At 38.7% G+C, this 19,673-nt stretch overlaps 1 protein-coding gene and 1 long non-coding RNA gene across 3 annotated transcripts; one reads left to right on the top strand and one right to left on the bottom strand.

Annotated features, from left to right (window-relative positions):
• Positions 1–28: 28 nt before the first annotated feature.
• On the top strand, positions 29–17,840 carry PECR (peroxisomal trans-2-enoyl-CoA reductase). Of its 2 annotated transcripts, none has more exons than XM_064434930.1 (8): positions 29–185; positions 3,184–3,317; positions 10,703–10,868; positions 11,528–11,609; positions 13,190–13,286; positions 15,477–15,587; positions 16,205–16,316; positions 16,443–17,840. In XM_064434930.1, the coding sequence occupies exons 1-8, from the start codon at positions 68–70 to the stop codon at positions 16,529–16,531; spliced, it is 909 nt and encodes a 302-aa protein (XP_064291000.1). In that variant the 5' UTR covers positions 29–67; the 3' UTR covers positions 16,532–17,840. The 2 variants fall into 2 exon arrangements, with proteins under 2 accessions (XP_064291000.1, XP_064291002.1); XM_064434932.1 differs by lacking the exon at positions 29–185 and adding an exon at positions 2,196–2,311.
• LOC135309061 (uncharacterized) lies at positions 508–1,473 on the bottom strand. The gene is made up of 2 exons (XR_010369360.1): positions 703–1,473; positions 508–623 (listed from the first exon to the last, which is right to left on the bottom strand). It is a non-coding gene; the product is annotated as an uncharacterized LOC135309061 (long non-coding RNA).
• Positions 17,841–19,673: the final 1,833 nt, after the last annotated feature.

Here is a 19,673-nt window from a genome sequence, read left to right on the forward strand (position 1 = left end):
CGCGTCACACGGCGGGGGCGGGCGCGGGCGCGGCTGAGGCGGCAGCAGCGAGGGGAGCAGGGGGAAGATGGCGGCGGCGGGGCGCGGGCTGCTGGCGGCGGGGCTGCTCCGCGGGCGGGTCGCCATTGTCACCGGCGGCGGCACCGGCATCGGCAAGGCCATCGCCGCCGACCTGCTGGCGCTAGGTGGGCGGGGGCGGGCTCCGCAGGAAGCCCCGGTGGGGCAGCGGGGCCAGGCGGGTGTTGGGAGGGCGGAGGGAGCTCGAGGGGCTGTCGGGAAGCGCCCGCGGGCGGTGCTGCCTTTCGGGGGCTGACGGTGCTTTGAGACGGTGCGAGGAGCCCGTGGGTGGGACACTGTGACAAGATCAGCAAGGGGTACGAGGTGAGGTTCACGTGGGGCTGTGCCTTTTGGCCCGCAAAACACTCGCCAGTTTAAACACAGAGGTCAGTGAGGTTATGTTAAACCAGGACCCTTTCTCTCAGACTCTCTCTTCAGTGAGTTCTCGTCTTGCTTTAACTGGAGGATTTACGAGGTTGTTGAACCTTGATCCTTACAGAGCAGTGTCCTTAAACTGCTGCCCGCACAGTTACATCTTAGAGACGTGGTGCTTCTCCCAGTGTGTCCTGAAATTGAAGAACATCGTCATGATGCACGGCGTAGCTTTTCTTTCCATTCTGAATACAGAGAAGTGGTAAAACCTACAGTGAAAGGCAGTCCAAGACCAGGAGCGATAGGAATGACTCCTACACTCGCCTTGCAACACCTTTCCTGCAGATTTCAGCTCTGCTAGGGATCATCGGCACAGGCTGGGTTTGGATAGTTTATTGCCATGATTAGATTCAGCGCTTTCGGGATAGCAGCGCTGGCGTTACACCCCTCGGTGTCACACTCCCGTGGTTTGCATTGTTGGAATGCGCACCGCTGCACTGCATAGTAAAGAGCTTTCTTTGTTACGCTGTGCTGGGAGACAGCTCTGTCTTTCCTTGCCTTTGTACCGCAGCTTTCCACTAGAGCTGAATGGAGGATTAGTTCTGTTACCTTTGTATTATTGAGGAACTGAGTTGGGGTTTGTTTTTTGGTTTTTTTTTCAGATGTCCTTACATGCTGCTTTAAAGAGGTGCTTTTTAAGCGTCATCACACACTGTTGGTTGGTGATGTTACCCAGTTACCTTAAAATTTTGCTTAATTTGATCTTTGCTATTTTTCTCAAACAAAATACAATAGCAAAAGTGTGTCTGTAACAGCCTAAATAGAACACAATAGAAAACAAATCTATATAAAGCACTTGAGAAAAAATGAAGAAAGAGCTATACAGGGCTCAAGACTGACTGAGTAACCTTTCTTACCTGTAGACTTGCTGGTTACAAGATGATGATTAGGAACTATTTCCAGGTATACTCTGCACTTCAGGTAAGAGGGGCTGGTTCTTACAGGCATAGGAGCAGTGACCCATAATGCTGGTGATGATATACATTGTTTATATAACCAGTCTCCTTTGAGGCCTTCTGGGCAAATTTAAACCTTTTATCTGGAAACTTGTGCCATTTTCCCTGACCCTATCAGGAAATGGTGTGGTCATTCTTCGTGAAAAAAATTAAGTGATGTTGTCAGCTTGCACAGTGTGTACCAAATGCTCTTCTGTGATTAGAATCTCTCCCAGTCAGTACATTTAGCAAAAATATAGTCTCTTACTGGACCTTATTCTATATCAATGTGTGTATTAATAAGCACTTAAGTTGGTAAATACAGCTGGGCTACTGTGATTCAGTATTTTGTGTTAACTGGTAATTGTGTGTGGCATTTTATGAACTTTGCTTTAGTTAGGTTGTGCAAGTGAATGGAGTTCTTTAGAAAAAATCAGAGGCTACTGTCTTTATATGTGTTGTTTTAAGATGGCCAGTAATTAAGGGTGAAGCTCCTGTTCCTAAGGATATGTAGTTGTAAAGCTTCCCCTGGAAGAATGAAACTCCTCTATTTTTAATATTTTTTTAATATATAGTTTCACGAGACAGCCTGAGTCAAATGAACAGCTTGCTGCTCTTTCCTCCCTCTAGTTATTTTGAGTTGATTCTGGTGTTTGCTTGATCACATGAGAGGCCAAATTCCACTCTGCAACAGAGGAGGGAAAAAGGCCCCATACCTGGCAAGATGTTAACTTTTTCCCTTTTTTTTTTTTTTTGGCTGGCTGAGGATTGTTTATATTAAAGCAGATGAGCAGCAGACCTGATATGAAGAAGAGATTACTTCTGCTGAAATGCTAAGATAATGGAAGGAGCAAACTGGGAACAAGACCTCCTTGCCTGCTTGGCTAGTAATTTGCTTATCCATTGCATGATATTGTATGCCTGCTGGATTTGCACTAGGAATTAATTCGGTGTCCTTTGGCTTAGTCTGTGTAATAGCAATTGCTGAAGCCTTAAAGCTGTCCTGAGTCCACTGATGTGGAAAGAAGATGAAGAAATTAGACTGGTTGTAGTGTGAGTGCTTGACTTAAATTTGGCACCTGCATTGTTTTTTCTCCATAGAATGAATCCTCCTGCCTCCAAATGCTGAAAAAAGGGAGTACTTGAGCTCCTGCCTTTTTTTTTTTCTTCTCTCCTTTCTGCAGCTAGGATTCTGCAGTGCCACAGGGAGGGCTCTGTTCCTGCTGTCTGTAGACTGCAGATAGGGATTGATCTTGTGAGGCTATTATCCTTCCCTTCAGTCTCTGTAGAGTTAAAAACCAGACCATTACATTTGCTCACTGATAGTCAAAATTACAGCCAGGTGTACAAGAAGATTATTTTTGTGGTTCTAAGAGCAAGCATTTTTTGTAATCAAGACCTGCTGAAATATCTTTAAATCATTTAATTGATAAACAAAGCAGCTGTGAGCAGAAGCACCAGAAGTGATGTCTGAAAGCTGCTTTGCTGACTCTGCAACTCACAGGCTATCTTCTCTTCTGCAGGAAGGAGAGGAAATCTTGTGGACATTTTTTTTAATTGCTCTTTTCCTGGCACAGAGGGATCTTGTTGCTAAGAAGCATCTGACATCAGTCATTTCTCTCTTGCAAGAACTTCAACACTGTATTTTCTAGTCAGTGACTAATAAATGCACATCCTACAAGACATCTCTGCGATGTTACTAAAACGCATAGCATAATTGTGTTAGCTGAATGATGTTTCATTTTGTCTCCACACACAGGTTGCAGTGTTGTTATTGCCTCTCGTAAATTTGACCGATTAAAAGCTGCTGCAGAAGAGCTGAATAACAGATTTGCCTCCATGAGTCCTGCCCAAGTGACCCCCATAGCGTGCAATATCCGCAAAGAAGAAGAGGTAAAGATTACTGACCTAGTTCTGGGGCTTAACATATCAGAAGCATATTGTGTATACAAATTCTCAGATCTCTGAAGATTTCTGGCCTTCTCAAAAGTAGCTTAGATCAGGGGAAGGTGGAGCAAAGATCAGTAAATTCGTCTGGATAGGTGTGCTTCTCAAGGAAAGACATTTGTTAGCCATCTAAGCAAAAAAGCACTTGTAAATATTGGCAAATATTTTTCTGGCCACACTTACATATTTCAGATATTTCTGGGAGATGCAGGCCTTGTAACTGGCATGTTCTACAGTGAGGCAGAGCCCACTTAGCATGATTCTTTGTCACATTGCTGTGACAGCAGTGAGGGGGTGTAAACTTGTGAAGATGGAGACCTCAGAATAGTTCCTTCAAACAGGAAGGCATAGCATGGAATCTGAATGCTTGTGACTTGACACAAGTGCCCTGCATTGTCAGTTTGGCTTGTAGTAAAGCCAAAAAAACCCACAGATACATAATATTTTAGCCATGTCAGAAATTTTGGTTACAGTTTGAGGCGTTCCTCATTGCAAACTCTGTTACTGTTCAAGTTGATTTTAAATTTTTTTCTTCATATTACAAAAAAGGGAAGATCAAGAGTAAAAGTACATAATCCAGGTTCTTCAAGTCTGCATGCACCTCCTAGTTCTTTTATCTCTATAATTAAATATTTAGAAGCCCAACTTCAGGTTGGATTTTTAACTTTTTGAAGAAAGCTAGAAAATCTTCCAGTAACCACTGATTGCAGCATTTTTCTAAACCTCTCAAAGTCTCTCTTAACCTAAATATTAATGACCTTCAGTAGCTATAAGAATGCTGGAAATATTCTAAGATATAGCCATAAAACAAATAAAAATTAAAATTCTTCCCTTGTGGAACAGTTCGTGCCATAAAATATTTATAGTGATCTACTCAGACTTTCTCTCCTGAAGGAGATGCACCCTGGGGCTGTGCACTATGTCACTTCACCTACCAGTGAATTTTAGGTGTGTATTTACTGGCATCAGCAGTGCAACATAATATGTTATGGCAGATGTCAGAGGGCAACTTGCATGATTAAAGCTACAGGAAAGAAAGAGGTAAAGAGGAAAAAAGGTTTAAGCTTTTTTTCAGGTGTGTTTCTTGCAGAAACTACTCTGGCATGCTTAATAACCTTCTGCAGGTGAACCTTACTTCTGTATCAGTGTGGAATTGATCAGTGGGAGCTACAGCAGTCTGTGAGATAGTTTGGGGCTTGCTTGGATGGTGAAATAAGGTAATCTCCACCAAACTGACATTCCTTCTTTATTTTTGTCTTTAGTGTGGCTAAATGCCTATTTGACAAAACAGGCTTTGGAAATTTTTGAAGGTGCTTTTCAAGCCTTCTTTATAATGCTGTGTAAAGAGTTTAGGCATTATTCTGTGTTATGGATAGCCATACTGATACTTGAAGAAACTTCTGTCTTTGCTATTACCTTACAGTTTTATCATAGTATTGTCCTGTTTCCAATTTGAGCTCTGCCCATTTACAGACACACCAGAACTTTCCTAGAACTTTTCATATGATATTAGTGAAGCTTTTATTGGGTGTCTCCTATCAGTGGAAGTTCTCTTCAACCATTGTCCTTTCATGTCTGTTTCTATCAAAGAGAGGCTTCAGAGGAAAAAGGCAGATTAAACTCTAGTCTTGAACTTTTCAGTCATTGGTTTAGTCTTATAGCTTGACTCACTTCAGTTCTGCAGTTGCTCTTACTTATTTCTGTTCAAGTCCTCTTTAGAAAAAATTACTATGAAAATTTCATAAGCCTTTTGCTGACGATCTGAATAATGAATGCAGTTTCTGTTGCATGTTAACATAAGAACTTGTGTACCTGGTAAATATTTCTCCATTCCAGATGCCCATCTCCAAGACCAGATATTTTATTGATTAGAGACATCCTGTGATTTTTGTTCTTCAGCTTGTGCCTCTCTGGCTCTGTTCTCTTCTGTTAATGCTGAGATTCTCAAAGATTGCTAAATCCTCACTGGGTGTTACTTAATTTCTAAATTTACTGTTGGACCAGAAATTTATGTTTTCAGCTCTCAAATTTGTAGTGAGGATAGTGCTTAGGTACCTTACACTTAGGTACTTTGTAGGTTGAAACTAGATAAATTCAAATTAACAATTGTTAACTTACACTGCTAAAAACTGTCAGAACTGAGATGTTTGGCAGGTTTTCCACATCCCACTGCTCTCTATTGCTTATTTAGTATGTCTTCTAGAGCAGCAATGGTGAAAATTACTTTTTTCCTAATTTTCACTTGCTTGCCTTGTGGAAACTAGAGGAAAAGTACCTTTGGGCTTTTACTTAGATTCAAAAAGTATGTACATCCACTTTTAAAACCTACTCCATTCTTAAAATTTAGTGCCTGGGAATTGGAGTAATAGGAACAGGAATCAGTAAAAGATGTTGTTAAGGATTTTTCTAGCCAAGGAGGCAAATACTGAGTAAAGGTAACGCATTAATGTAACTCACTTCAGTATTTTCACAAATGCAGGAAGAGCTTCCTGTTATAGTGGAAGAGGGGATGGGAGGGCATGTCAACTTTTGGTTTCCTTCATGAAAGAAGTGAGACTAGTTACAACTGTGTTGGCCCTGTGTGCTACTCATTAGTAACATTACAACTCATTGTTTGCTTTCAGCTTAGTGTGAGTGAAGAGTATGTACCTCAGAAATCACGGGAGCACATTGCTGGGTAGAGAGGAACAGCCTCTGCAAGAATTCTGTGTGAGTCACAACATCCTCCTCCTTAGCTCTTACACCAGGTACCAAAGAACATGTGCAGGAGAAAAACATTATAAATGTTTCAACAGGAAAAAAAAAACCTTTGGCGTTCAAGCTGCCTTAGATGTCAGAAGTGATCTATCACAAGCTTCAAAGCCCAGGAAGTTTCCTGAAGAAGTACATAATTCATTTAATATATCATTCTCTCTGACATCTCATTGAAGTCTTTCTAAGAGTAAATCTTTGTTTTAAAGGAAGCCACCCTGATCACCTGTAGGATCAAGCCATTTCTTCTTATTACAGAATTCCATTTTTTAATCCCTCCTCCTCTATCAGTTGTTCTGCATGTCTCTAAAGGCCTCTATAAATTTTGTCCTGGTTTGAATTTTATAAACTGGAGGGAGGGACTTTGAGTAGGGAAAATTTAAGAAAGATGAAGTTGCTTTCAAATTGCCAGAAGATTATTTTTTGCCTCCTATTGCAAATCTTAAAGTAACTGACCTGCTTTGAAGATGACACCGTTCATGCCTCTAGTTTGGATCTGTGAAATTCAAGCATTAGAAGGTTCATCCCTCACCATGTAGTCCAGGATGTTTGTCAGAGCTCTTTCTGGCCTAGGAAGAGGCAAAGAAGGTGCAGTGAATTAATTACTGCAGAAGCTTGATGGCAAATATCATGGGAATAGTTTAATGAATTCACATTTTTAAGTCTCTAAATCTTCATCCTCAGAAGCGCTTTTGCTTTCTAGCAAAGCTTACTTTTTGTTTAATGTGCAAGAAATAATCCTGCTTGATGGAGGGGTTTGAACCACTGCATAACCTGTCAGGCTTATTTTTGTCAGGAGTTTGCTGCTGGTTTTGACTAGATTTCCATTGAGTGTTCTGTAAAGAATAAAAAACCTGTTTTATTTTTTTAAATGGCAGAGTAGAGGGTTCTGGGATAAGAGGACCTGAGGTTTCTCTATTCTGTCATCAGAATATATTTCTATATTCTGTCATGGGGCCTTATCCTGGAGCAGTGATTGTGCAGGTGCACAATCTGTTCCCTTTTCCTGTGGTATGGAGTGTATATAGTGATAGATGTTGCTTCTTAGTGATTATGAAACTGAAGTGGTTTTCACTGTTTGCATATTTCCTGGCCTCATAATGTGTTGAGAGCAGATCAGTTTACTCTTGCCGAGATGCAAACCAGACAGTTCTGTGTGCATGTGTATATTTATTTATTTATTTTTGTGTCTTGAATTTTGAGCTACAGCAAAATCTGTTGACAGGGACAAGACATGAGGAACGAATGTCTGAATTAAGGGGAGGAAGGCAGGGAGAGAGCCTGAGAGAGACAGAGACCAAGCTGATAATGGTCACGAGCCATGGACGCAGCAGTGTCCTGTCAGTCTTCTGGGGATACCACCTTCACACTGGCCAAGTTTCAAGTACCCATGGGGTGGTCACAGGTGCCATTCCCATAACTTGGGTTGATGTGTATGAGCAGTTGCTTCCTTTCCCACTGTTTGCCACAGTGGGTACTTTTGTCTGGATGCATTAACCAAGATGTTCTAACCCGATCTTACTTCTGCTAGGCCTGGAATTAATGCTTTCCTGTTGCAAATTCCTCCCTTCTGTGCTTCTCTCAAGAAGCTCCTGCTTTGGTGGCTTATCATCTTTTGGTAAGTTCAGTCTGTGGCCTTGACAGTGTTCTGAGAGAGGCAGCAGCACTCTTTAAATCCTTATACTTGTAAAGCCTTTTTGCAATACTCTGTGGACAAACATTTCTTTTGACACCTAGATTAGTAGAAGCTTACATGTCTAGGTAAATGGAAAAGAAATCCTTGTACTTCTGGTGGGCCACAGCTGTTCTTGAAATCAACAATTCAGAATTCTGTTCATGGTGTCTCCTTTCCATACTTGAACTCCAGCAACAGAACCTGCTGCTGGACCAGACCCTGAGGGTACAATCTGTCAGTTGGACATCAACAAGACAACTTCAGACAGACTCAGTGCAGTGCTGCTTAGCACATACCTTGTGTCTGAGCTCACTAGCTGCTTTTCTTTTCCAATAAACTTTATAGCTTAGCATAGATTCAGTTGGTTTATAAATACTTAATGCCTGTCTGTGTGAAGCCTGTAGTGAAAGACCTTAGCTTGGTGGGGAGTTGTGGATAAGAGATTCTTCTTGTTGTACTTTTAAATAACACAGCAGTAACACAGTAAAAATACCTGTTACCACTGTGCCAGAATGCCTATTAGTTCTAGCCACCATATCACAAATCTCTAAAACTCTGTAGTGGGTTGTTTTCCTGTGTATTTTACTCACTCAGGGTGACCTGTGAATGCATGTGGACATTTGTCCCTTTTCCCTGAGTCAGTGACTGCTGTCATCTCAGTTGTTTGTGAGTATGTGCTACTGCCTAATACATCTAAGTTGAAATAACACACAAAAGTTTCTTGTTGCAGATAAGTTCCTTATTATATGTTCCAGTCTTCTGATTATGTCTGAAGTGCCTGATTCTGTTCTTTTCTGTCTTTTTCAGAAGAATGTCTTAAACTGGTAGCTCTGCCTCATGCAGCTTTGCTTTGCTTCCAGAGAGAGTCTTTAATAGCTTTTCTAAGAAGTTCTTTCCAAGTGGATATTTTAATTATAGCAATAGAAAAGAATCTTCTTTAGTAGTCACTGTGATTTAAATGTGTTCTACCAGACCCTCCTTCTCCCTGTGCTGCTGGCCGCTGCCACCATGTCTGCTGTAACTGGGAGAAGCACTGCAGTGATGCTTTCCTACAGCACAGAAGACTTTGTGAAGATTGCTACAGCTGGAGCCATCTGAGCTGTCACTGGAGAGCCTTCTGGCCTTTCCTGGCTTTCAGAAAGCGAACTGATACACGTTTGTTGTTGGTTTCTAATTTTTTTTCCTCTGAGAGTATGGTGCAACACATAGGAGCAACAGCAGTTCCTTGAGTGCAACAGATGAACCATTTTGAATTGATATGCTATAGCATATAGCATACATTTTTTCCAGCTGTTGAAAAGTTGTTTTAATGTCTCTTCTCAGTGGATTTTTCTTGTTAATTTGTTTTCAGTCTTTTCTTTTTATCATTCTTAGCATTTTGCATTCTCTTTCTCGTATTTCCACAGTGTGAATAGCCTTAGTCTGTTCAAATCTTTTTGTACTGAAACCATTTCTGTTCCATAAATGAGCCCATATTTCAGTGACTGACAGAGAGTAATATTCAAAGCAAGATTCTCAGACTGACAGGGAGAAGAGTTTGATATTGCTGAGCAAAGCATAACTTTTGCTGCCTAGCCAGACATAACTTTCCTTTACTCACAAGAGAAAAGTAAAAGCCAGAATGTCCTTGTGGCATGGCTGTTCTTGTAAGCTATGAGTTTGGGACTGCTGTCACAGATGTTTTGGTTTCCTGCATTTTTTCTCACATCCCACAAACTGACTAATAAGTGAGGAATAAGATGACATTCAGAATTTGAGGATTGGGTTTAGGTATTGAAGGCATTTTTTCCCAGCAGGCACTAGTTTTTCAGTCATTATATGTTTGTTTAGGGTTTTGTTCTTTCAAGAGGTGCATCCTTACAGGATCCACACTCTCCTGTTAAACCATTCTGCGCTGTTAGAAATAAAAGATTAGTAAGTAGATGGTAAGGCAGCTATTTGTGGGACTGGGTTGGTAACACTCCTTGTGAGATACAGATAATGCATTGCTTGCACTTTTTTCTCTTTCTGATGTTGTATTGCTGATTGATATCCTCCCCCTAGCCCAATCTGTTTGAGTGGCAGCATTGCTCCACCTGTTTTTTGGGGATTTTTTTCTGTGTTTTTCTCTTTTTTTTAACCTTTTTTTTAAAAAGGTTATCATTTTATATATGTTTGAGTAGGAATAACCGATGCATGGTATCTAGTTATGATTGATGATGTAAGCAGGAAACAATCATTTTGTCCTGTTTCTTGAGATAAATATTAAATTATTAAGTTGTTGCTATGAAGTTCTTATTACTATCTTGCAATAATAGTTTTGCTAAAGAAGATAATTTGCATTTCCAGCATTTTTTAGACTTCATGTTTTGTAGGGTAATTAACCTTCTTCTCTGTGTAAGAAGACTGGCTATTGCCAACTCATATGTCAGAGCTGTAGTGAATATACTAAACTTCTATATAAGGGTGATAAAACTCCACAGGATGAATTATGTTTTCTATTTAAAATGGTCAGGTATATGGTCAGATAAAAATAACAGTAGCTACCTTATATGGAACTCTTTGCAGATCTCATGTGAACGCCCCCACTCTTCTGAAAAACATCAGGAGATTCTTAGTAGACCACGTGTAGTGGGCTTTTGTGTCTGTTTGATTTTACAAATCTTCAGCAGCTTAAATCCCCTTCTTCTTTGGGTGCTGGTATTTTATGCAGCACCTGCATTATTCCAGCAAAATTTCCTAAGTAAACATGGATACAGCCCAGTCCTTCTTGGTTGGCTAAACCTGTTCTGCCAATCTTACAGCCTGTCTGAAGGCTAGACCTCCTCTTTTGCTGTGAAAAGGGCATGGGGGAGAATATACTGTCTGAGAACAAAATTGGGTGCAGACCTTGATCAGCATACCACACTAACAAATACTGTTTCAGGTGGAAGCTTTGGTGAAGTCTACACTGAGTCTGCATGGGAAGATTGACTTCCTGGTGAATAATGGAGGGGGCCAGTTTGCAAGTCCTTCTGAAGCCATCCGTGCAAAAGGCTGGAATGCTGTGATAGACACAAATCTGACAGGGACCTTCTATTGTTGCAAAGCAGGTAAGGTCTGAACATTAAGCTTTTTATGTTTACTTGGTTTTGTTTTTTTACAGAAATACCAGAACATAAGGAATGTCAAGTTTCCCTAGCTTCTTCTTTTCATGCACTTATCTGACAGTGGATATTTGTTTTCCTGAGTCTCATCCAAGGCTTTGCATTAAATGGTATATTACATTTGTTCATAAATACAAACATACATTTAGGCAAGCATGATATTCTGGTTAAAGCCAGGTTTGGGAAGTCAGTTGACTTGGATACTCATTTAAAGGACTGTAGGAAAACCACTTAACTTTTGCGGCCTGTATTCACTGTGTATAACATAGGAAAATACTTTCTTCAGGGATATAAATTTAGGCTTAAATTTAAGTATGGTATATAATTTTCAGATAGCATTTGGAATGTGGAAATTAATTTACATGGAAACATGAAATCTTGATTTCCATCAAGTGCTTCTTTACAATCCTTGAGCCTTACCTGGACTGTGCCTGTTGCCTCATGGCCTCACCTCTGGATTGGCAAACAGCAGATTGTTTTTCTAAAGCAGTATGACAAAAGTGTAGTGTGATTGCAGTTAAGACTCCAAATCTGGTTTCCAGTTGGCAAGTTCATTTGTATGCATTTCTTCTGATATTTATAGGTTATCTTCCTCCTTCATACAGTGTACAATGCCTGGATGCAGGAACATGGAGGAGCCATTGTCAACATTACTGCTGCCGTGAGAAATGGCTTTCCTGGAATGTCGTAATATATATTTTCTTTTTATACTTTCCTATATTTTTCCCCCAGAAATACTAACTGTTCCTAAACCTTTCAGAAAGGTGTGTACTGGGCAGCTGCAGAGTATAGAAATACAGTAGTTAGGTCAAGAGAGAGAAAGGGTATCACTTGGCTGTGTGTGTGGGGATCTCTTGATAATCCAGTAGATGGCATCTCTGGTCTCTCTCCACTTGTTTGTAAGAAACTATGAAGCAAGACTTGCCAGTGAAGCTTTAATTGGAAATGGCTCCCTTTTCTGGTTTTTCTTTTTTGTTTTGTTTTTGTGGGGTTTTTTTTGTTGTTGTTTTTTGGTTTTTTTTCTTGTTTTGTTTTTTTTTTTAACTTGGAAATTGAGTTTCTGTTGAAGAAATATAAAAATATATTTTGAGCAAAAATTGCATTAGGTCTCTTTGTCCTCATTCAGGGTTGAATGCTTTCAAAACCAACATATTTTAAGGAGCAGCAGCATATTTTTTTCACTAGCTTGTTCTTCACAGTACAGAATAAACATAGAGATCCACACGGTGGTGCTGAAGCTACAGTGGTTTGAGTATCTCCACTGTGGTATCTGGTTCAGCTGTCATGGCAAATAGGCTGAAGATGTTTCAATTTGAGTTGAACTAAGAGGAAAAACAAGCTCATTCTGAATAACGGTGAAAAAATTTTCCTAATTAACCGTTGTATGCAGATGGATAGACAAAACTACTTCCAAATTAAATTGAGTTGGAACTTCTTGCAGAAATGTACTGTTGAAAAAGATAAGCCTTTACAAGTCCAGCCACCATTCATGCCTAAAGTTACTCGATAGGAGTTTTTTATAAATACTAATTTTGAACAGAGAAGTTGTCATGTTTCCTCAGAGTGTGCCTAGAGGTTATCTATTTCTGGCCTAAACACATGAATAGGTTATCTTAGGTTTATTCTTTTCTTATTCTCACCCTGTATTGGAAAATGTATTGTATCTGTCTCCTTTTAGTCTCTTTTGCTAGCTAAAGCAGCTAAATTTATTCATTTTCTCTGACTACAGCTGTCTACAATTCATTACTGCAGTAATTTTGTTTGCATTTGTTCAAACTTGTAATAATTTCAGACTGATTACCTACAGCAGCAAGGCGTAGGAGTTCACTCTGATTCTCTCTATCTCCATCCACCTACAGTAATTTTTGAACAGTGATTTACTTTAATCATGTTTGTCAGAAGATTTAAACAATCTTCCAGATCACTGTTCTGGGTGTTGCTTTACCTGTGCAAGGTAGTTTTACACAGTTTGAACTTCAGTTCTTTCTCTTTTTATAAGCCTCCTCCTGCAGTAGAGTGCAGTTGGCCCCATGTGTCATTGGGAAAGAGATTTTAAGTATTTCTAGCAAAGACAGAAAATCACAGCATGGCTTATTTAAACAGTGAAGCTATGGTCAAACTTGGAAGTTAAAGAGTCTCTCTCTTCCAGATGCTTGGTCCAGCCACAGAAAACCATTCTGAATACCCTAATGAGGCTGCAGTAGCATTAACACTGGACACTACTAGCTAAGGGAACAGATGCTTCCTTTGCTTTCTTTTCTCCATAGGCACTCAGGAGCTGCAAGAGCTGCAGTGGATAACCTAACCAAAACTTTAGCTTTGGAATGGGCTCACAGTGGAGTAAGAATTAACAGCGTTGCTCCTGTAAGTAATAGCAAATGGTCTGATTAAAATTACATATGTTCATAGTTAGAGCTTTTGGACCAAAACAGATTTTTAAATATTTTTTTTATTTATTACCAGTAACTGTTTGTGGATTATTTATATATTTGTTTATTTATAATTCCCTTACTGTGTTCTTTGGACCATTTGACAGTGTTTTGTACTTTTGGATGATGAGTCAGAGGATGTGGGATAAAATTGCTTCTGCTTTCTGCCTTGACTTGGCACGCTTGGTTTTCAGGTTTTTTTATAGCTAAATGAAATAATACTGGTAGGAGTTGGTGACCTGTCTTACAAAGCCTTGACATAAAATTACTGAATGCTCTGTGTTGCAGTAATAGATACATTACTTCTGAGTTCAGGAAACCTTTCTGTTTGAGGTTCAGGTATGCTGATGGTTTCCACCTATGTTTACAAACTTAGTTTGAAAATCTCTGAGTGTCTCACATAATGCCTTTTACTTTGTCTCCTACATGTTAAGTTAGTTTAGCTTTAGGCATATAAAGAGACTGTAATTGGAATGTACCTTCTCTCAGAGAAATCATATGTAAAAGTGTGTGTTTTGATTTTTTTCATAACAACTTGATGCAGACAGGAAACCACTATACAGGTCAGCTAAAATATGCCTGCCACATTTCTGAGGAAGTAGACAGCAGGTAGAGTTGTTTTAAATAACTGTATAGAAAGAGCAGCTACGCTTTGTAGTGCTGCAAATACAGAAGTTGTATAGAAGCTCTAGCCTTGACATTTGAGAATGTGTAATCTGTTGTAGTTTTCTCTTATCCACAACTTATTTTGCACATTTACTCCCTTGAAATTAAAAGAGGAAACATATACTTTGTCCAGCTACTTTTACAGTCAGAATTTAGCTTATCTCACAGTGTCATAAGTGAGGTGTCATGTTTATTTAAGTGATCCCTAGGAAGATCTTGCTACAGTTTTTGTAGAATGTCTGTGTATGCTGTTGTGCCTCTTGTCCTAAAACATCTGGCTTGCTTTGTTTGGCATAACATAGAATGCTTAATGGCAGATGTGTGTTAATCATTCAGGTAAAGGCTTTTATGTAACCTCTGTGAGACCCGATTCATCTGGAGACATGTTAAATGTTAAGATGTACTGACTTGTATTTCCTGTTTATCTGCTTTTTCTGATTTATCAAGTCTTGGGGAAGTAAGTAATTAAGACAGCATTATTATGTGAATATACTTTTCAGGCATGCTAATTATCTAATGAATCATGCTGATTAGATATTATAGCACATGTCAGAAGACGCTTTTGACAAGCAAACACTTCAGGGCTTTGGCTCTTTTAGAAGTATTTGCTAGCTTTGTTACTATGCTGGTAACAAAAGTCCATGTTGTACAATAATACTTCTGTCACCTTTATGGACCCATCAAGTCTGTGGTAACAGTACAAAATTATTACTGCTGTATGGGAGGAGAGTAACCTGTAGGGAATGGATACACAGAGGGAAGTGTGCATTCTGAAAAAAAGAGTTTCTCATACATTATACAGGTATCTTCAGCATCTTAGTATATGCTTCACAGGTGAATTCAAATGTTGCTATTTTACTTTAATTTGACTCCCAGAAGTTCTGTCCTAACTGGTGAATGTAACTCTGTGTTCACATAGCCATCTTCCTTCTCAAAACTTCCTTCTCACCAGTCACTCTGGTGACTGTGTGGTCACCAGAGCAAACACAGTCATCTTTTTCTGCTTCTAGAGCAGCTAAGTAGGGAGAGTCAGAATTCTGACTGAAATCTGTCTGCTTCTGTAATTCACAATAAATCGGTCTAGTGCTCCTACAGATGACAAGAAACTTTTGAGAACTTGTTCTTGTGGCTTTGTAGTTTCCTGCTGTAATTTAACATGAAATGCTTGTAATTTCAAAGCAGCATCTGAGTTTTTTTATACTCCACTTTTTTGTTATTGAAGTGACGGCAGAGAATTGGAATAATCAGAATTATTGTGCTTGAACAGAGATGTGGCTAGCAGCCAAATTACCTTCTTGTATAAATTATACTATGCTATTACATTCAAAAACTTGTATTCAAGTGCTCTTTAGATAGTTCAGTCCCACAGAAAATCAGTAATGACAACTCCACAATTTTAGAATGATCAGTTTAAATGTATGCAAGAGAACTTAAGTTTCATGGTGCTGTTTTTAAATAGGGTCTGGTATTTTCGGAAACTGCTGTTGCAAACTATGGAGAACAAGGTGTAATGATGTGGTTGAAGAGCATACCAAAGGTTCCTGCCAAGAGGTCAGCTGTTCCTGAGGAGGTAATGTATTTCAGAATGCTTCTGGTGCACCTACTTCTGTGTCTCTATTTTGAAGCCACTTGATTTTATGGAGAACAAAAAAGATTTAATTTTGTGCTGTGATGGAATATTTAAGAAGAAAGCTTGTACCAATGTGTGGTTGTGCCAAGTGAGAGACTTAACCACTAGTCACTGTTACACAGAAAATGTAATTCAGCTGCCTCTGACAGCTGAAGTGTTTGATACTAGACATTATTTCTTGGAAAAGTTGACTTCAGCAAGAAGGACTGAAAGAATGAATATTAAGGGGAAAAAAGAGTATCTTAAAAGCACTTAACTCTCTTCCACCAAGAATATGCATCTTTGATAAACTGATCAACCTTTTTTCGTTGTTTTTTGGTATCTGATGCTGCTCTCTGACAGCTTACTGGTTTTCCTCTGTTAAATACTTGATGTTTGTGGCTGGAAGGATGGCTTTAAGGCTGTTAGAGTTTTCATTACTAAGTGGAAAATGTTACTGGATCTTGCCTGTAAAAGTTTTCACAAGCTTCTTTGACACAAACAATTCTCTGCAGTTTAAGAAAGATTAACATTTGAGATTTTAAAATTAAGATTTTAAAATGTCATTCTTTTGCTAGATCTCTCCTGCAGTATGTTTCCTGCTGTCTCCAGCTGCATCATTCATAACTGGGATAACCATGGTCGTGGATGGTGGCCAGAGTTTGTATGGCCATGGCCTAGAAATACCTGGTAAGAAAGAAATGGGCTACATAATAATGCCCTTCAAGTGACTGAAGTTGTGCAGTGGGAGGACACAAAAGTAAAATGTCTAGTTTCTCAATCACCTAAGTAAATTCTTTTATTTGTTTTCCTCAGATCATGACAGATGGCCCTCCCCACCAGAAGGAAAAAATTCTGAAATGCTGAAGAAGCTTGTTTCTGGCGAGTTCAAATCAAAGCTGTAAAAGAAAGTGATTTTACTCTTGCTGATAATCTCACTTTGTGATTTGACCTTCTAATTCTCAGTAATAATTGATTTTGCTCATATATAACTACATTAAGTGCCTTGATTGTTGTTGGTTTATATTTAAAACTTTTGAAAGGCTTTACATTGTGCATCCCTCCTCTGAAAACACTCACCCTGAAATCATTCATTCTTTTGGGAAGGGAAAAGATATAAAAGACAGATTATCCATTTACATGGGCATTGAGTAATGAAGAATCCCAGCCAGAAGTGAATAAAAAGAATACTTATTTTGCAGTGAAGATAGCCAAGAGGGAATGTTTAGGAATCCTTCTGTCCTTGATGAATTTACAGAGAAGGTAATTTACATCTTTTACTATTAGTTGCATCAGTAACCTTTGGGTCAGTGTTAGCTCTACACTATTTCTGTTCAGCCACATACTGAGTGTTCCACAATGGTTTTACCAACTAGAGTAAGTATTTCTCTGAAAATAAATAAAAATAAGATGGAATGCTGTTATTAGTGTTTTAAACTAATGTGGCATATCAACTTTGAATGTTTTGAATGGTTTGCAGATATAATGACATAAAGGAGTTAAGCTGGCTGCAACTTAAATTTGATGACAGAATAAGCAGATAATAAATGGAGTGATAATAAATACATTATAGATTTAACATGAAAAATCCGTGGTGTATATTGCAGTGCTCTCTGCAGTATGCTACACTAGTAAAGGAGAAATTTGGAATTCTTCATTGCCAGCTAAAACACCTTTTATCCATACTTGTTGTCTTACAATGTTAACAGAATTTTTTTCGTTACTGTCTTTGGGTGTGGTTTTTGTGAACAATGCAGAGATGCCATTTAAAAAATGGAAGTTCTGTAATACATCACTTGAAGAGGTTATATTTGTAAATTTTTTATTCACTTTAAGGCAAATGTTCCTATGTCTGCTCACTTTAATGAAAATATAAAAATATGTAATGACTCTGTTTGTTTGCTGTAAGAACTGAAATTCCTGGAATCAAGTTGCTGCTATAGAAGAGAACTTTTAATACTTCATTTTGGACTGAATGTAAGAGTTTGGTTGTTTGTTCTCTGCAATGATGTTTGACTTTTGTGTCTTTCAGTAATATATGTGTTCTTATATAGGTACATGTAGATTGCTTTTTAATGAAAATGAAATGAATGCCAGTTTTGGGCGGGGGAGGAGGAGTTTGGGGCATCATGTGTGTTCTTTCTGCTTTATCCTCTTTCCTTAGTAACTGGACACTGAGAAATTGGTACAGAGATAAAGCCAATTTTTTTCCAACCTCTTGTGCAAGGTATATTTTGTTCATTCCAAATATTAGTTTAGGGTAACTGTAACTCAGCAAGAGGATTCCTGGAAGAAAATGCCCTTGTTAGATAACTAACTCTAGAAGTCTAGCCCATTGCATTCAAGTGAAGTTATTTAGTTTATTAACTGTTTGTTCCAACATCCTTAACATCTTTCTGGACAAGAAGGTTAAATATGAATAAGCTTGAGACTTGCGGAACTTACTTTCTCTTTATGTTTGACTGTGAGTTTCTGTGGTACATGTGCACTGTGGCTTTAAAGTGAAATGGAAGTGAGTTGATTACTTTTATTATATCCCAGAAAATGTTCATTGAAATATTTGAGTACAAACTTGGAAATCATCAATTTTTAATCTTGCAAATTTCCTCTTTAACTATGCTATAGTGTGAATATTCATAAAGAGGGGAAGTTTATATGTAATGATGGTGAAATTAATCATTCACCTCAGGAAATCATGAGAATATTAGAAAGGTGAGCATGCTCCTGTGTGGGAGACAGGTTCAGTCTGCAGTTAATAAATTCCTTCACAACTAAAATGATAACAAACCTTTCTGCTTGTGCTGAATAAAATTTGACCTTGCCTTCTTCAACTTTCAGCAAAGCGGTGGATGTACTCAGAAGATGTAAGTTCATTCTTTAGAAGAGGCTGTGTGTGCTTTTCTTTTTAACTGGCAGGAAGTTGAAATAGGCAGCATTTGTGGAGCCCTAACGTGCTCAGCTTAGTGCAATAGGATAATTCACTCAGAATACTCTAAGGGTAAATCTGGTTTCAAATTTTAGAAAATACATTCTCAGAAGGAGAAGGGGACACATCCTCTGCTTTTCTCTGCTTTTGCTTTTTTTTTTTTTTCCCAGTAATAATATCAAGGTTCCTTCATAAGCTGAGGCTTACTGTGCATAAAATTAACATTTTCATCACAATTGTTTAGATATTAGGATTGTAACTCGCTGTAATGGTTTTGGAGTAATCACAGCCTTTCTTTTATTTTGGGGTGGTTTTTTTTTGTTTTTATTTGTATTTTTGGGGGGTTTACTTTGTTTCTGTGGTTTTTGTCTTGCACCACGGATTACATGAAGTGTTTAATTCTCAGAACAGAGGTTTTATTTTCCTCTTGCCTCTTTGGTCCATTTTTATGTAGATTAAAATGATTTTAAAAGTTTTGCAGCACCTTGCAGAAACCCAGTATTGTGTCAGCTGGCAGCAAGACTGTTTCAGGTTTCTGCTGTAGTGCTGCAGATAATATCAACTGTAGCAACGCTCTTCCGATGCCAACAGCCCTTGATCAAAGGGCATTGAGAGGTTAAAAGAAATGGGTGTGGTAGCAAAAACATCCTTGACCTTAAGATTGGGGTATCTGGAGTTCAGAGAACAGGGCTTTATTTTATTTGATTTATTTTACAAGGGAGGTGAAAGCAACTGTGAGAAAAGGGCTAAGGAACCTCAGGAAGAATCAAGATTTACTGGCCATACACTGAAATCTAAACATTTGCTGCACTGTATAATTGTAATAAGCAAAGAGAAGAATGTTAGAATGACAGTTACATTTACCATTCTGTTAGAAATCTCTTTTTGGTTGCTTTAGTATTTACCTCTGGCTAAGCCTCTGCCTATTCTGCCTATCTCTTATCAGATATTAATTTGATGGTTGAATAGGTGCTTACCAACTGCTACAATACACCACTAGCTGGTGTTATATCTGAATATGTGTCATAGAACTTTACATTTGTGACAGCAGTGTAATTCAGTGAACGGGAACTTCTGTCAATTTCTGTCAACTGCACTTGCCTTACCTTTTACAGATACTC

This window comes from Passer domesticus, chromosome 10 (assembly GCF_036417665.1).
Source record: "Passer domesticus isolate bPasDom1 chromosome 10, bPasDom1.hap1, whole genome shotgun sequence".
NCBI lineage: Eukaryota > Metazoa > Chordata > Aves > Passeriformes > Passeridae > Passer > Passer domesticus.

What these genes read in the sequence shown, in the direction of transcription:
- PECR (XM_064434930.1), top strand. Translation starts at nt 68, where the DNA reads ATGGCGGCGGCGGGGCGCGGGCTGCTGGCGGCGGGGCTGCTCCGCGGG. An exon ending in ATATCCGCAAAGAAGAAGAG is followed by an intron (nt 3,318 to 10,702) that starts GTAAAGATTACT and finishes ATACTGTTTCAG; the next exon opens with GTGGAAGCTTTGGTGAAGTC. An exon ending in GGTCAGCTGTTCCTGAGGAG is followed by an intron (nt 15,588 to 16,204) that starts GTAATGTATTTC and finishes TTCTTTTGCTAG; the next exon opens with ATCTCTCCTGCAGTATGTTT.